The sequence below is a fragment of the Chaetodon trifascialis genome, chromosome 3, assembly GCF_039877785.1.
Source record: "Chaetodon trifascialis isolate fChaTrf1 chromosome 3, fChaTrf1.hap1, whole genome shotgun sequence".
Lineage (NCBI taxonomy): Eukaryota > Metazoa > Chordata > Actinopteri > Chaetodontiformes > Chaetodontidae > Chaetodon > Chaetodon trifascialis.
This window is the reverse complement of record NC_092058.1, coordinates 11,390,767-11,407,526: the sequence shown is the minus strand read 5'-3', so window position 1 is coordinate 11,407,526 and position 16,760 is coordinate 11,390,767. Positions and strand designations below refer to the sequence as shown.

At 42.3% G+C, this 16,760-nt stretch overlaps 1 protein-coding gene across 3 annotated transcripts in view; it reads left to right on the top strand.

The window, feature by feature from the left end:
* Window positions 1–16,327, top strand: part of itga7 (integrin, alpha 7) — a 33,143-nt gene extending 16,816 nt beyond the window's left edge. The window contains exons 5-25 of one of the 3 annotated variants that reach the window (XM_070959007.1): window positions 583–690; window positions 3,406–3,613; window positions 4,129–4,325; window positions 4,498–4,586; window positions 4,730–4,857; window positions 5,338–5,433; window positions 5,569–5,630; window positions 5,923–6,092; window positions 6,288–6,437; window positions 7,039–7,154; window positions 7,530–7,716; window positions 7,808–7,882; window positions 8,124–8,203; window positions 8,345–8,422; window positions 8,844–8,946; window positions 9,043–9,258; window positions 10,015–10,131; window positions 10,307–10,420; window positions 10,869–10,967; window positions 11,694–11,819; window positions 14,432–16,327. In XM_070959007.1, coding sequence (XP_070815108.1) covers window positions 583–690; window positions 3,406–3,613; window positions 4,129–4,325; window positions 4,498–4,586; window positions 4,730–4,857; window positions 5,338–5,433; window positions 5,569–5,630; window positions 5,923–6,092; window positions 6,288–6,437; window positions 7,039–7,154; window positions 7,530–7,716; window positions 7,808–7,882; window positions 8,124–8,203; window positions 8,345–8,422; window positions 8,844–8,946; window positions 9,043–9,258; window positions 10,015–10,131; window positions 10,307–10,420; window positions 10,869–10,967; window positions 11,694–11,819; window positions 14,432–14,587 — 2,675 coding nt within the window. In that variant the 3' untranslated portion in view covers window positions 14,588–16,327. Of the gene's footprint in view, window positions 1–118; window positions 691–3,405; window positions 3,614–4,128; window positions 4,326–4,497; window positions 4,587–4,729; window positions 4,858–5,337; window positions 5,434–5,568; window positions 5,631–5,922; window positions 6,093–6,287; window positions 6,438–7,038; window positions 7,155–7,529; window positions 7,717–7,807; window positions 7,883–8,123; window positions 8,204–8,344; window positions 8,423–8,843; window positions 8,947–9,042; window positions 9,259–10,014; window positions 10,132–10,306; window positions 10,421–10,868; window positions 10,968–11,693; window positions 11,820–14,431 lie in introns of those variants that run through there. The other 2 variants (XM_070959009.1, XM_070959006.1) reach the window with 2 other exon arrangements.
* Window positions 16,328–16,760: the final 433 nt, after the last annotated feature.

Genomic DNA, 16,760 nt, shown 5'->3' with positions numbered 1-16,760 from the left:
AGAGGGCCGGAGGACGGGCGACACCAGGGCTCAGACTGTACCCCAACATGGCCGCGTGACCACAGGAGCGAGCAGCAGTAGCAAACTCCAAATGGTCGTCCTGATCTGTGTGTGATGCACCCTGAATCGGAGGCAATTTTTGAACACTTTCCCATATGACTGTGGGTGGAGGGTGGTGAAAAATGTCCAGAGCTGATGATGCCAGTATATGCTAAAGTTTGGAACCTCTCCCTCTCTTTGGCTCAACCCAACAGCAATGACGTTATCCTCATTCCTTCCTCATCTAATGAGAAAACATGTCAAAACTCAGAGGAGGGTGGTGCAGCACCAGTCGGGGTACGGTCAGAGCCCGAAGCGTCATCTCTCCTCCAGGTACCCGGTGGTTTAACAGGAAAAACCGCTGCGACACCACAAAGACAAAAAACAATCAATCACAGCCTGTCTCACCTGCACCTCCCTCTCCCCTTTTTTCTCTCTTTTCACTCTTTTACTCCCCTCACCATTTCACCACCCCATCACTCCCCTCCCACACTCCTCCCTCTGTCTCTCTCTCTGTCTTTCTTTTCCTGTCTTGGGCCATAGGGCTCTTGTTCATGGCTAGCCCCGTTGAAGATGCGCTGCTGTACAAAACTCTGGAGCCCTCCAGCCAGTCCACACCGTTTGAGGATGTAGCTCATAATAGCTACTTAGGTTTGTAGGCGTGAGGTGTTTTTGTTCGGACCGGGCTTGGGCTTGTAGTGGAAGTAGTCCTACCCTCTTCTCCGTCTTCGTCTTAATCCTTTCTGCTAATATCCACCTCGTGTCTACGTATATAGATTTTTATTGTGTGATCTATGTACTACGTGGGACCGTCTCACCTTTACTGTCATAAAGAGACAACCATCCTAATTGAATTGAATTTTCTTTTTTAGCATGAATATTTTCCCCTTTCTGCTTCTAGCTGCTGATTTGACTCTGGTAAGGAGATGGTTGTCTCTTTGAGTAGCAGCACGGTGTTTGTCTGTTCTGTCTGTAGATATCTGTCGCCTGTAGTGTGTTAAGTCAGTCTGCATGTGTGTGTCGGTACGAAGCTTTCCAGGTGGTGGTGGTTTTCTTGCCCGTTGTCATAGTTTTACTAAATCATTTTCACTGACTAAAAGGTTTAGCTAACAAATAAGAGTCTGCAGCCATGCTCGCAGCTCTGCGAGGCACATCGGTGCTTTGAGCTAAATGCTAATGTCAGCATGCTAATGTAAGTATAGTGATAATGCTGTCATGCTGATGTTCAGCAGGTGTAATGTTGGCCATGTTAGCCATCTTAGTTTAGCATCCTAGCATGCTAATGTTTGTTAATTAGCACTAAACACAAAGTGCAGCTGAGGCTGACTGAAATGCAACTAGCTGTAGCTTTGCGAGTACTTTCTCATAAACCAAAGTACTGGATGAATGAAAAGTTCCCGATGGCTTAACAGGTAGTGAACTATGAAAGTTATTATAATATCTGCACGAGATATCATGGCGATCCATGTAATAGTTGTCAGGTTGTCATCAGGATACATCATCTGGGAACCATGAACGTTTGTTCCAATCCATCTTGTAGATGTAGAGATATTTCAGTGAATCAGTGAAAACTTTGACCAGTTGGTGGCGCTAGAGGAAAAGTCTGGAGATCACTGAAGTCAATAGGATTTATTCTCTGGGGACCACAAATGTTTTTACAATCATCAGATAGCTGAGGTCTGGACCAAAGTGGACTAAAGTTTTGTGTTTTTTTTGTTTTTTTTTTAAAAGATAGTATTAAAGTTCTGTTATGAATCTGTTGGCATTTAGTTTCCATGTGTAACAACCCATCGCCTGCTTAACAGGATGAAGTTACTGTTATTGTGGGGTTTCGGTTATTACTCTTCACTAAGTGTGTGGATTTGCCATAAATCTATTTATTCACATACCTCCAAGCCTGCTTACCCTCCTGCTCTCCATATTGAGCCGTCTCCTTGACAACACTAATTCCCACATGACCTTTTAGCCTTCATTTATTACTCACATGCTTCCATTGATCCTAACCAGATGATGTGCCACACCTATGCATGCTCACTAAAAATGATAGAGGCAGTGTTGGAGCTATTTCTAATGATTTGTCTCTTATGCTAAATATAGAAATTACACTTCAAGGAGCAGTTTTTGCTGATTAAAGCACACATCCTTTTACCTCCATGAAGCCCATATCCAAGTGGAGCAGTCATTGTAAAGGCTGTTCAGGTTGTGATTTTCAAAAAAACAAATGTGAGAAAATTCTGTCTGTCCCTATAATTTGTGTCATATACTGCACAAGTCAAAACATTTATACTCATCTTCTTAATCTTAAACGTTATCTTGCTTAATTTGTCAAAAATTAAAGAAAAGAAATGAGGAGTTAGATGAAAAATCAGTAGATATCTAAGGTGATGTTTCACAGCACAATTTACTGTGTAAGGACCTGATGTCGACGTTGGAGAGAAGGCATCTTTAAAAACATTTTGCAGCTTCAAGCTCCCATTCCTCATTTAGTTTAATAGAGACGACCTTGTAGCAGCCTGTGTGTTAAAAACCACCCTGTGTGGAAAAAGTAGCACCTTTGTCTCCGTCTGTTGGTTTTTACTGGACCAGCCATACAGACTGTTACATTCCACACCTGCCACCATGGAGCTGCCCACTGTTTGTCTTGTTGTGGTCTCCCTCTGCATGTTTACTCAGGTCTAACAAATCCTCCTCCCGCCCCCCCCGATCCTGATCGATTACCCTCCTCTTCACACCCTCTGCATGTTTTTAATCGGGTGAAGCGAATGCATGTGGTTGCTTCCGTTCAGATGAAATGTTTGATATGATGTGCTGTTTTTCACATCTCGATACCAAAAATTTCAATCTTGTTATGGTGCAAATACACACACCCCTCCCCCGTCTACTTGTCCACCGCTTCGCTCTACCTGATTTATATGCATCCTCACATTCCTACACACACACACACACACACACACACACACACACACACACACACACACACAAAAGAGGAGTTGCTTCAGGTTATAAATCTGATTAACATCCACCCACTGTGTTTACATTCTGCCTTCTCTTGAGGCGACTGACACAGAGCAGCAGCATCATGAATCTCATGAGACATTAGGTGAAGCCTCATACATCTCCTTCAGCTCTTACCAGCGGACTCACGACCATCGCCGGCCTCCACTAGCAAACACAGCAAGCAGGACATTTACACCCATCATGAGTTTGACATAAAATCAATAGTCACTTAAGGCACACATTTCATTAGTAAGAAGATGAGCAGAACATGCTACACTGAGAGGAGATGAACCTCCGAGCCCCACGGTCAATACTAAACCCTGAACCTCTCCTCCTCCTCCCCTCCATCCTGCCTTCTCTTTCTCACAGGGTTTTCTGTGGACTCCGCCATGGGGATAATGAGCCTCGGGGAGCTGACCTTCGTGGCGGGTGCACCTCGGGCCAATCACACGGGGGCGGTGGTGCTGCTGAGGAAGGACAACGTGTACCGGCTGGTGCCACAGCACATTTTCTGGGGGGAGGAGCTGGCGTCTTCATTTGGGTACTCGGTGGCGACGACGGATCTGAATAGAGACGGGTGAGAAAACGCTGGATGAGAAGATATACGGGGTAGAGGAAGTATTTAGCTTATTTACATGTCAGTAGAAATATAATTTAAAAATACTCGATTACAAGGAAAAGTTTTGCATTCACAATTTTAGTTAATTTTTAGTAAAAATATAGAATTTTGTACTTAAAGCATCAAAGCCAAAAGTATTTGTTAGGCACAATGGGACTTCACATATATATGGAGAGACAGTCATTATAGATGAATTAAGATATTACAGTACTTTACTGTAGCTGATTGAAGTAGAGCTAATTTAACCATTTTATATGATTTTAGGGAGTTTAAACTATGAGAATGTACCATATTTTATAAATTGTTCAGATATTTTGTATTTGGAAAGTCCAAAATTTAACTATGAATTATTAAATGAGAAAAAATACAATGTTTTCCACGGAACTGTAGTGGAGCAGAAGTATAAAGCAGCATAAAGTTCATAATTTCATTATTCATTTTTTAAATTCTCTGTCTCTGTTTCTTGTCTCTAGCTGGACAGATCTGATTGTTGGAGCTCCTAATTTCTTTGACCGTAAAGCAGAGATTGGTGGTGCCGTGTATGTGTACCTGAACCCCTTCGGTCACTGGGACGACCAGGCTCGGCCCATCCGTCTCAACGGGACCTATGACTCCATGTTTGGAATGATTGTCAGCAGCATTGGAGATCTGGACCAGGACGGATACGGAGGTGAGAAAAGTGGTTGACCTTATGGATACATGTATAAGTGTAATGCAATGAATGTATAATAATTACTAAATCTAAGTCAGTTAACACTTTACGTCTCACACTGTATAAGCAGTAGCATGTCTAATGTTTCTAATAATTGTACACTTAAAGCAGTTTTCAATCATCCGTGCAGATATTGCTGTGGGGGCGCCATTTGACGGAGATGGCAAAGTTTTCATCTTCAGAGGCTCAGATGCTGGAATTGAAACTAAACCTGCTCAGGTGAGTCACAAGTTTCATACAGCAGATCAGGAATGAGCAAACAGTAGGAAGCAAATATAAAAACCAAGAGATCAACAGGAATGAAATCACAAGAATGACTGTCCGTGTGAATGATGACTGATCGGTGTTTCTCATCCCATCAGGTGCTTGATGGTCGTGACTTTGATGTGAGACGCTTTGGATACTCCATCTCAGGTGGTTTGGATATTGATAATAATCAGTATCCAGATATTGCAGTGGGCTCTCTTAACGATTCAGTAGTTCTCTTCAGGTGAGAAAAGACTTATTAGTACACTTTATATTAAGGTACAAGTATTCATCATTAGCTTTTTGTTAATTTGCATGCATTAGTCGCATATTGGCTCTTTATATCATTATAAAGCACTTATTAATGCCTTATTCTGCATGACCATATCCTATAACTACTGCCATTAACTAAGAGTTTTTCCTCCATAACCTTCTAATTACTGCCAGAATAAAGCATTAATAAGTGCTTTATAATGACTGATGAAGCAACGATATGCAACTAATATGCATGCTAATAAGCAACTGGTTAATGGCGAATATGTGTACCTTATCAGAAACAAGTTTAAAAACTCAAATGAGATGCATTTGACAGGAAACAAATCCAAATCAAAGCAGACATTACACACACACACACACACACACACACACACACACACACACACACACACACACACACACACACACACACACAAAATAAAAGCCTGATTATTTGTGCATCCCTAAGGTCTCGTCCAGTCATCCATGTGGTCAGGGAAGTAACTATCAACCCTCAGTACATTGATCTGGAGCAGCACAACTGCAAGGGCAGAGAGGGAGTTTGGTAAGATTAATAATGTGATTCATGATGACAAACTAAACCCAGATTTAAGAAAAAACAACACTGCGATCAATAAAACTGATGAGAAAAGCATAACACGGGTAATGTTTTTAACTTTCCACCGTCTGCTGTTTTTAGCGTGGAGGTCAAGGCCTGCTTCATCTTCACAGCCCACCCAGAACACTACTCACCACACATTAGTAAGTCACAACCATTTGTGTTCTTCTCTCACGTGGGACTTCAGCTCACCCCTTCAGTGACAGCAGTTATTTCTATTTACAGTAGAAAGTAACCTTATCTGTGGCTTAACATGAGGCTTTATTTTGATTAAATCGCAGCTGCGTCATACCGTATTCCCTCAGATGGAGGTTTCATATATGCTCTGCCCCCAGTGGGTTCTTTAAGTGCTCTCTCTGTGTGTGTCCTGACATTTCTGTTTTTCCCATCCCTCCGTCTCTCTTCACGCATCGCTCCCATTTTACTCCCTTCAAGCCCTGCTGGTGCACTTTGAAGCCGACACTGAGCGCAGGAAGTTGGGCCTCCCGCACCGCGTCACTTTCCTGGGCCGCAGCTCCCTGGAGCCGGAGTACACTCAGACAGAGGAAGTGGAGCTGCATCGGCAGCGTCACCCTGCGTGCGCCACTGCTGTCTTCCAGCTCCACGTCAGTTGTTACTGTAGTTTGTGTTAAATTATTATGTGTTCCGCCTTTTCTGCTGAATTTCAGGGCGCTGAGCAATTTACTTTTCATCTAATATTTTGACATATATTGAAAAATGCTGCAATAATTCCCCACTCTTTTGCACCACGAACAAGCTCTTTGAGTATATCTTCTGTCCACTAATCTTTGTCCACGCAGGAGAGCATCCGGGACAAACTGCGTCCCATCTCGTTGGCGATCACCCACACTATCAAACCTGTGCCACCACGCAGACACTCAGGTGCCAAGAAGCTGGAGAAGCTGGCGCCTGTGCTGAATGTGTCCCCCTCTAATACATTGCACTCTGAGGTCTGTGACTAAAAGGGAGCACAAGAATTTTATATTTCTGATTGACTTTAATGGGCTCCATTTGCCTGTAGATCAGCGTACTAACACGTGGAGCTTTAAGAGACATATTCGGGCCTGTCAAGGCTGGCTAAAGCCAAAAATGTGACATAGAAAACATGAATTTCGGTGAACAGCATAAATGGATGAACAGGCAGACTGAGATTGTTGCAGAAATACAGGGATTCAAACTGGTGTAACCTCTGGCTTTACTGGTTTGATTCTGCTGTTAAAATGGTTACTTCACACGCACCTCGGTTAGATACAATTAACTGAGATGTTTTTGTTCAAATGTTATGACTCACTGTCACAGAGGATGAAGAAAACCAGTATTTGAGAAGCTGGCACCAGTAAAGTTTTGGTAGCTTTGCTTACAATAATCATTCAGTTGGTAATTGATTTTCAGTTGATTGATTGATTAATTTCCTAATTGTTTCTTTTTAGAAAATGAGCAATGATGAGCAAACGTCAGGATTAACCGTGTTACATAATTGAATCTTAGATGTATGATGTGTTTTGAGATTAATTAAAAGTCCTCACATCTGTCTCATTTTCCCCTCTGAAGGTGAACTTCCTGCGAGAGGGATGCGGAAACGACAAAATCTGCCAGAGCAATCTGAGGCTGAGCTACCAGTTTGGAACACGACCTCTGACCTCCGACCTCTTTACCCCTCTGCCAAAGTTAGTACGAGAGCCCGATCTGTGTGAGCTGGTGGCTGGTGCCCAACCTACACGTCAACACAAACAATAATGTGTATGCAGTGGGAATAATGCTTCTGTTTCTCACTTTCCAACAAATGAGCTTCATATCTACAGGGAGCTCCATTGAAGGGGTCTCACTGTTGAACTCAAGAGTTAAAATGTCATGACTAAATGTACTTAGCCACATTGCACCCCTTCATTTCCTCATGTCTTATATAATAAAATCATATGAGATGACTCTACCCTTATCTTTAGAAGTCAGACCATTACAGCTACTGCAATGATATTTCTCTTGTTGAGCGTTTTCTTGCCATCTGTAAATGTGTGTTTTCCACCTTGTTCCTCCTCATGTAGAGATGAAGATGACGTGCAGGTGTTCTCCCTGTCAGACCAGCGGTTGGTGGTTTTGGAGATCACCGTCACCAACATGCCCTCTGACCCCCTAAACCCTGAGGAGGACGGAGATGACGCCCATGCCGCTCAGCTGCTTATCTCCCTTCCAAGCACTCTGTCGTATGCCGGGTCCAGGGTCCCACCACAGGTATACCAGAAACAAGACAAGAGATACCAGAAACATGTTTGGATTTCTGTTGTTGCTGATTTTATTTGTTTGGTATTCTGACTGGTTGTAGATGAGATGCCAAGCGAACCAGAATGGCTCCCAAGTCGAATGTGATCTGGGAAACCCTGTGAAACGAGATACTAAGGTAAGGAAACACAACAGTGGAGGATCGAAAGATGGCACTTGCTAATTATAAAGATTCTAAAAATTGTTCAATAATTTCTTATACTTTCACACCTGTTGATATTTCTTTCCTGCAGTGTGGAAGAAAGTCAGCTTACTTTGACACTAGTCATGCCTTCACCAGAATGAAGTGGAATTGTGTGTCATTATTTTGTCTTCACTTATCACGTCTGAAATATTAAATTACGTGTTCCTTTTTTCAGCTGAAGTTTTCCATCAACTTGAGCACATCTAACATCACAATCGAGACCACTGACTTGACAGCAGATCTTCTACTGACGACGTAAGCCCTAACCCTTTTTTTGTCACACGACACCACGATGGACTCGCTCACACCCAGCAGGGATTATGAACTGCAGATATTTGACTTGTTCAGACTGAATAATCCTCTGATCGCAGTGTCTGTTCATGGTTTTGTCTTCAGTATCAGCGAGCAGCCTGACCTGATGCCAGTCACAGCTTTTGCTAAAGTTGTGATAGAGCTCCCTCTGTCTGTCAGCGGGTGAGTGGAACCTGCACAGTCTGCTCATAAATGTTTAGAGCTGCATGTGACATAGAATTACTGCTTTATCTTGGGTTTGTTTACCTAAACTGTCAGCATTAACATTTTCCTCTTGTTCCTCCTTTTGCATTAAGCTCGTTAAGATCACATCATTCCACGTTAGATTAACATTGTCACATATGTTCAGCCAGTATCAGCCAGTTCTAACTCTTCATTGGTGCTTTATGATGTTTCACTGGTGATATGTGCCATTAGTCAGGTGGGCAATTATACGTTGGTACCCTCGCAGGTTGAGAAATTATAATTCATGCTATAATTCCTGGTTTGCTTTTGGCTTTAAGAAGAACAGCTCTGGTACCAATGAGGCTGTATGAAGCTGTATGGGTTTGTATGCAGCTGTGTGATCGTGTTTTTGCTGCAGGCTTGCTCGTCCTCACCAGCTGTTCTTCAGCGGGACAGTGAAGGGAGAGAGTGCCATGACCAGTCTGGAGGACATCGGCAGCCCTGTAGATTTTGAGTTTGTGGTGAGAAACCTGTGTGTGTGTGTCTGTGTGTGTATGCTTGAGATTACTCAGGAAAACTGCCAGGTCATCAGAGTTTATATTTCTTTTCTACATCAGGTTGCGAATCCGGGGCAGGCTCTGCAGACGCTCGGCTCGGCCTTCCTCAACATCATGTGGCCTTACGAGCTGACCAATGAGAAATGGCTCCTGTATCCTGCCAGCTTGAAGTTTGAGGGTCACCCAGACACGCAGTGCACCCCATCAGGGGCCTTGAATCCTCTGATGCTACACAGCTCCTCACCTGCAGAGCTTCCACAGCCTGTCAATCACATGGTAAGCAGAGCAGAGTTCATTTTACACTCAGAGCAGCAAGAAATCATATTTCAACACACACATTGTTTTCACTGAAAATAAAATTCCACTAAGTCTGCATCCAGGCTGACTGCCAAAGAAGGTGCTGTCAATGTTTTTTTGACCTGAAAGATTTCTAAATTAAGTGACCTGACCTTTTTCCTCACTGGCATCCATGATAAGAGCTGGTTAAATGCTTTGAATGCTAAACGGCGAGGTGTCAGCGCTTCCTCTTATTAAGCCTACAGATCACAGGTCCACCATTTCTGAACCGGGAATTCCTCACTTCAGCAGTTGGCAAAGCACATTGTGGGTATTCTGGCCAACTTTTACTTCAATCTCAATTTTTAGGCTCCAAAAATAATACAATGCAATAGAAAACCTCTTCATTTGACCTACTTCTCTTATTCACAGTGAAACAGACTGGAGAGAATTCAAGTATTCATGCTCGAATACTTAAGTTTGATGACAAAAACACTGCTTTTCCTCATTTAACATGTCTCATCTTCCATCCAGTTCATAGAAAACTGGTTAGAAAAGGAGAGCAGATTTCATTTTTGGATGCAGCAGCATGAAATAGATCAAGACTTTGACATCCTCCTCCTGTTCTACATTCCTACACTGCTATGTTTGTCCACATATACAGTTATTGTTTTGTTTGTTTGTTTTTTGAGGATAAGTCAGCCATTTTCATATACTGATCTATCTCTGCCTGTATTAATGTCCCTCTTCATCCAGGCGGGGCGAACGCGCCGCTCCCACCCGGAGGATGAAGGTCAAGTGATGACAAAAGGCGGCATGGGACGAACCACCCCAGCTGTGTCAGCTTCAGAAAGACGCAAGTCACTCAAACTGGTGAGGAGGAAAAGATGTTTTATTGATTTCCAGCCACTGCATAAAAACACGTCTAAAATATACATCAAGAAAACAAATGATTTTTCACTACTTCTATGGCTGCTTCTGTCTGTCTGCAGTTCATTTGAAAAAAGAAAAAATCCCCAGAGTGCTTAGATGTCATTTTGTCCTGCAGGATTGTCTCCTGGGGTCAGCACGCTGTGTCCTGTTTCAGTGTCCCCTCCACAGCTTCTCTGGTCAGGCTGTCCTCAAGATCCACGCCAGGCTATGGAACAGCAGTTTCATTGAGGTAAAAAAAAAATAAAAAACACATTACATTTTCAGCTGCTGCTGGCCCTCACACGGATCTACTGAAAGTGAATGAATGATAACTATTGCAAGTGGATTGACAGAATGAAGCTTTGATGTTACAGCAGCCAGAAACTGTGAATATAGCTGTCAGCTTCGACCACTGACTCACCTGCAGCTTAATATTCAGTTGGAGTCACACGAAATATCCAACCGACATGGTGTTAACTTTCTCCTTGAACATCTAATAACATGGCTTTCAGATATCAAAACTACAGAAATAAGACCAGGTTAGAACAATAGAGTTTACCTTCAAGTGTGAAGGTATATTTGCAGGTTTTATATGATGTGATGGGTTCACCCAAAATGTCTTATCACGTTTTTGGCTGAAATATTAATACTGTATTAATATTAAAGTTTTGATCATTGTACTTCTCTCTGTCTCTCAGGAGTTTCCAACAGTCAGTGCTCTGGAGCTGCTGGTCAGAGCCAACATCACTGTGAAGTCCAGCATCAAACATCTGGTCCTCAAGGATGCAGCTGCGCAGGTACTTAGCACACGTGAATCTCATTTCCACTAGCACGGCTCGACTCGACTCTACTCTATTCTACCCGGTTGTTTAGTGTTTCCATTAGGGATAGTACCTGGTACCCGATACTATTTTTAGTACCTGCTCTGGCGAGGTTCCAAGCGAGTAGAAGCGATACTATATGTGTGACGTCAACAGCCTGTCGGCCACTGATTGGCCGGAGAGTGTCGTCACTGGTCTGCGACATCCAACATCGGAAAAACAATCCTGCCCCCTCCATTGTAACGCCAGGCAACAGCAACCGCTGACTTTATTCTTTATTCTCACTCGAGGGAAATGGCTGGGTTTCTTCTCTTGCTTTGTGTGTGACAAAAAGCCACAAACCGAGCAGCAAATACAACATCGCCTCAATGTCCTCCATTGTTTACATGTACAAATTGACGTCATGGCAGTTTCGCGCAGCCGTGGTATGATGACCCCGCCTACGTTGAGGAGGTACTATGAAGTACTGAATTGTAATGGAAACTCAACCAAACCAAGTAGAGAAGAGTAGAACCGAGTCGAGTAGAGCTGGAACTGTGTAATGGAAATGTGCCATATGTTACTGTTGGGTACTCAAATGTCTTCTTATGTATATAAACTCTTTTAGAATACAAGCATGTGTGACTGTGGCTTGACTCCCTCCAGCAGTGATATATATATCTCAGATTTTTCCGTTTCAATTGCATCCTCCCATCCCCCCAGGTTCCAGTGATGATCTATCCTGAGCCTGGTCTTGCTGACCAGTACTGGATCCCCTGGTGGATTATCCTCATCGCCATCCTGGCAGGCATCCTGCTGCTGACTCTTCTGGTCTGCATATTGTGGAAGGTAAAACACACACACACACACACACACACACACACACACACACACACACACACACACACACACACACACACACACACACACACTCACACACACACACACACACACACACACACACACACACACACACACACACAGAATATCTTACTGTAGCTGCACTTGTACTCGCTATACACCTTCTGTTCCGTGTTGCAAAGTCCCAACAGAGTCAATGCTTTGTCTTCAAGATGGAAGAGTAACATTTACTTCAATAGCAAGTATAGATAAACTGACATTCCTCATTGGCCATTATTATTGTGGCATTTTCTCATCATTTTCCACAATATATCCAGTTATTTCTATCCGCTTTGTTCTGTTCTGTCCTATAATCATTTTATTCCTTCCAGCTCATTCTCATCTGCTCCTTTCCTCTGTTGTACTTGTGTTTGTCCTCTGTGTGTCATCCCTTTTGTTTTGTCTCCTCTTGCTTCCATCTGGGGACTCTCTATACCTGACTCCCTGACTCCCTATCCTATTTCATTTCCCATTGTTTTCCCCTGTTTTACTTTTTCCCCTGGCACTTCCTTGTGGTGATCTGTTGCCCAGTGTGGGTTCTTCAAACGCAGTGAGCCGCGCCGACACTATGAGACGGAGTACTACCGCGCCCATTTGGGGGTCCAACCCTCGGAGGTGGAGAAGCAGGCGTCAGAACTATAATATAAAGAATATTTCACTCTGGCCTGCTCTCCCCTCCTCCTCTCCCTCCAAGCGGTAAAAATACTCGACCACATGTGCTTTGTTCCTCGAACCAGTCTGTTATGCCTGGTGGTGTTCATTATAGTGTGAAATATTAGCACATTTTGGCACTGTTGATAACAAAAGACACCAAGTAGCAGTGAGATGGAAGATGATTGGCCATTTGTTAAGCCCCGCCCTCCTTAGTTACTGTTGCTATGCTTGGCAGTCAGTTCTGGCACTGCACATTAGCAGTGAGAAGATTGGCAGTTTTTGCGCTGCAGTTACTTCAAATTCTTAGTAATTTTGCAAAGAATTGGTCCGTGATTTCAAACAGAGGCAGACAAAGGAAGGTTTTTCATTATTTTGCTAGCTAAAATGACTGTGCATATTTCATCATCTCTCGCTAACTAGCCAAATAAGCTAACGTTAGCTCCAAGAGTTGGTTGAAAATTACTTTCCCACTTGATGTTGAAGAAGAAATGAAGCTGATTAAAATTGAATTGTAAACTTTACCAAATGTAACAAGACACCGAGCTGACAGAGACAGACAGAGCTGCTGATGTTAGCATCAGTTAGCATCAGCACTGATAGCATGAATTTAGCGTTATTTACCATACAGTGAGGAAATGCTACACAGTGGATATGTTTGTCATGAACTGTTTTGTTTTTTTGTTTTTTTTTTCCTCAACAAAATATAGGTAACAATAGCTAGCATTAATGATATTGCCATTTGAATATGCTGATGCTAAGTTAGGTCACAACTGTAGACAGTAAGCCACTAAGCCAGGCATGCTAGCTTTCGCAGCTCACAGCGGAGCCAACAAACACACTGTTAAGTCGATTAATTATACTTTTCTTGACATTATGTTTTAGAAAGGCTAAAATACCTCAACCATCCATGTAAAAATCAAAGGTAAACTGACTGCTGTGCCTAGTTACAGTTGTTAAGCTATGATTGGACAATCGCTGTTTGTGGGAGGGGCTTAGCAAATGGCCATTTATGATTATAGAATCAATCCGTCCAGCTGTGCATGCTATTACTTTAACCTTTCAGGAACTTGCTGAAGCAACCTGCACACTTGCCACTGTGGTGCTTTCTGTTATTAGATAATAAATAGCAAAAATGTGCTGTTTATTGTATAAATGAAATCAAAACTGATTCCTTTATTTAGCATTGTTTCTCTATTTAATTTGTGCATATTGAACACCATCAAGCCATCTTTCCTTCAGGGCTTTCAGATGCCTGCTGTGTGTTGCGCTCTCAACGTTACCATTTATTATCTACACTTGTTCATTCTGGCACCAGTCTATGAAGACCATTTTCATGATCAACCTGTCATGTGCTTTTCAATCGATTAACACGCCTAGTTGACTTGCATCACATGACAAAGTGGCCTTTTCACGTGCCAGAATCAACTATTCACGAATATAAGTCGATGCTGTGGTTTGTATTAATGTGTGCAGTTTTTCATAATGGCACTTTGGCAGTGTTGGCATGTTAATAAAGGACACTTTCATGAAATTATGCTGAAGTAGAAATGCAGAGCATGTGGATGTGCTTTTTGTCTGGATGTGCCTCTTTATTAAAAAGTCACCCTGATTGCACCAGGTCACCAGATAACTACTTTTTCTTCTGAATTGTCTGAGATGAAGTAAAAGACATTACTTTAGTGGAATAAATGGCATTTTATATGTTTCTTGCTAGGCATGATGTTGGAAAGTAGACCACCTTATCCACTGAAACATGGGCAGACAAGTGCACATGGTTTGCAATGGCTTTCTTATGTGGCACCAGTTAATTCATTTATTTCCTTCCTTTCTGCCCCTCCATTCCTCCTTCCCTCCCTCTCTTCCTCTATCTGCACTCCTACCTGCTTTCCTCTTTCCTGTGCCGACAGTGCGGTTTCTTCCAGCGGGCCCACTACAAAGACAAATTGCCTCAGTACCACGCAGTGAAGATTCCTCGCCAGGACCGGCCTCAGTTCCAGACTGAGAAGTCAGGAGTTGTCCATAAAAAGGAATGGGCCACACACTGGAGCGACGGGACCTCGTAACTCCCTTTGAAGCACTGACTGACTGAATTATTTCATGTGTGGCACTCATTCTGTCTTTGCATTGGAGCTAACAGACTAAAAAAGTGCACATAGACTGAGATCATGACATCTTGTGCACTCTGTACTGTGTCAGTACTTCCACATTGGCGGCCTGTTACACTGTGACTGGATCTATAGTCTTGCATACTGTAGCCCGCTGATGGCTGGCCTTGGATGGTTTATTTATATCGTGCATCTATATCAAGGTTTTACAGTAAATGCTGAAGGCCAGCAACAAGAATTAGAACCAGTGCAGCTGCGCAATATATGTTTCACAGCCTGCAGAAGGAGCACCGATGCTCACATGGACTTCACTGTCTGTCATCAGTTTTGACTGGCAGAACAAAGGAGGACAAAAAAATCACAACTCAAATAAATGCATGAATGCACAAACATACAGTATAATATTAGACGCATACAGACACACTGGACATTGTTGATGAAGAAACCACTGCCCGCGACAAAGACTACTTTTTGCCTTAACTACTGTAAGACTGACGTCTGATATGGGCAATGAAAAAAAGGATTTTTTAATGTACATGATGTTTCGGGATTTTCTTTTAGTAGCACTGGTAAAATATTGGGGAAATGTCAGTATATGTATGATAAGTAAAGTAAGCAATACTGAATGTGTTGTCGTCTGGGCTTGCTGATTGCTCTGGGCCGGTTAAAAACGCCTTTCAAGTTCATCTGATGGTTTTTGTACATCCTGATTCAAGAAGAGACTTTTTTTGTGTCAATGTCTTTTTAATTTTTTGTCAATATGTCAGCCAAATGTACTGTACATCAAAAGTATATTACCTGAGTGAACTTGAATAAGAGCAACAAAACCACAGTACAGCCTATGAGAGCCAAGGCCATAGAACTGTTATTGCATGACTCCAAATAAGACTGAAAAAGGAAGCAATATTTAAAATATGGCCTAAGCGTAAGCATTTCAGTTTCTGAACCAAAAATTGAGTTTTGAATGGACTTCCAGACCCATATCTGTAAGTTTTTCCCCCCACTTTTAAAAAGGATTAAGTGTGAAAACGTGGTCTCAAATTAACTGAATCAGATACATCTACATTATGAGGCTTTGAAGCAACACCACCTTTCTGTTTTCCACTGAGATGTAAAAAATATTTCAGCAGCAGACATCACAACCTTTGCAGAAACAGTTTTCACACTTCTCAGTTGCATATTATATTAACCTGCTTCTCACACTGTTCCTGGTAATGTGCTCCAGTTGTGCCAGCCAGGGGAAGGATAGTACATTCATTTCATTACAGACATTTCTAACTGCATACAAGTGCCTTATGGTGAAAGCGGCAGATTGAGAGCTGCTGGTAAAAAACAGAAGGCAACTTGCAAATGAGATCATGCTGCGCTGAAGCACTTGTTGGACACCCGTGGACAAGCATCCCTGCAACACAATACAAAGAGAGGAGACAAGATTTCTAGAAGAGCAGAATGTCGACAAGGAACCGGACAAGCTTTTTTTGGATCGATGAAGTGGCTGTAAAGCATGAAGAGTCAGCTTGTTTTTGAGGTATTGCTGGACAATCTTGTATTAGCTGCATGAAGCTCCTGTTGCTGTTCTGAAGTTCCCCCATATTTTTTGTTTTCCATGAGTCAGTTGTTTTATTTATTTTATGTTTGGCACTGTTTTAACAATGTAAATACAATAAAAGGAAACAAAATAAACCCGTAACATAACGCAAGCCGTGTCATTCTCAGTTGAGTTTTGGCCAGGTGTACCAGCTGTTAAACCTGCAGTTCACTCAGAGAACACTAGATGGAAGCAAAGGGCTGAAACCTGAAATACGGCTCTAATATTTAGCATTTTTCTGTGACACACAAGAGAAATTAATAATGATATATCATGTAAATGTTGCTGTTGTAAGTGTTGAACAAAAACAATCACAATAACAGCACTTGTATGGAATACATTTGCATTATTTTTATAGTGATGTTGCCCATAGCCTTGCAGTATGACTTGAATTTGTCAACATGAGGAGAGACATATTGCACCACAAGGACAGAGATTAATGGCACATGAATAAAAGGGTTTACAGAATTTTGCAAAAACCTTGCTTTGAAATGTAAATCCTCTTGAAGGTATTTTGTTTTATTTCTGTGGATAAATACATAG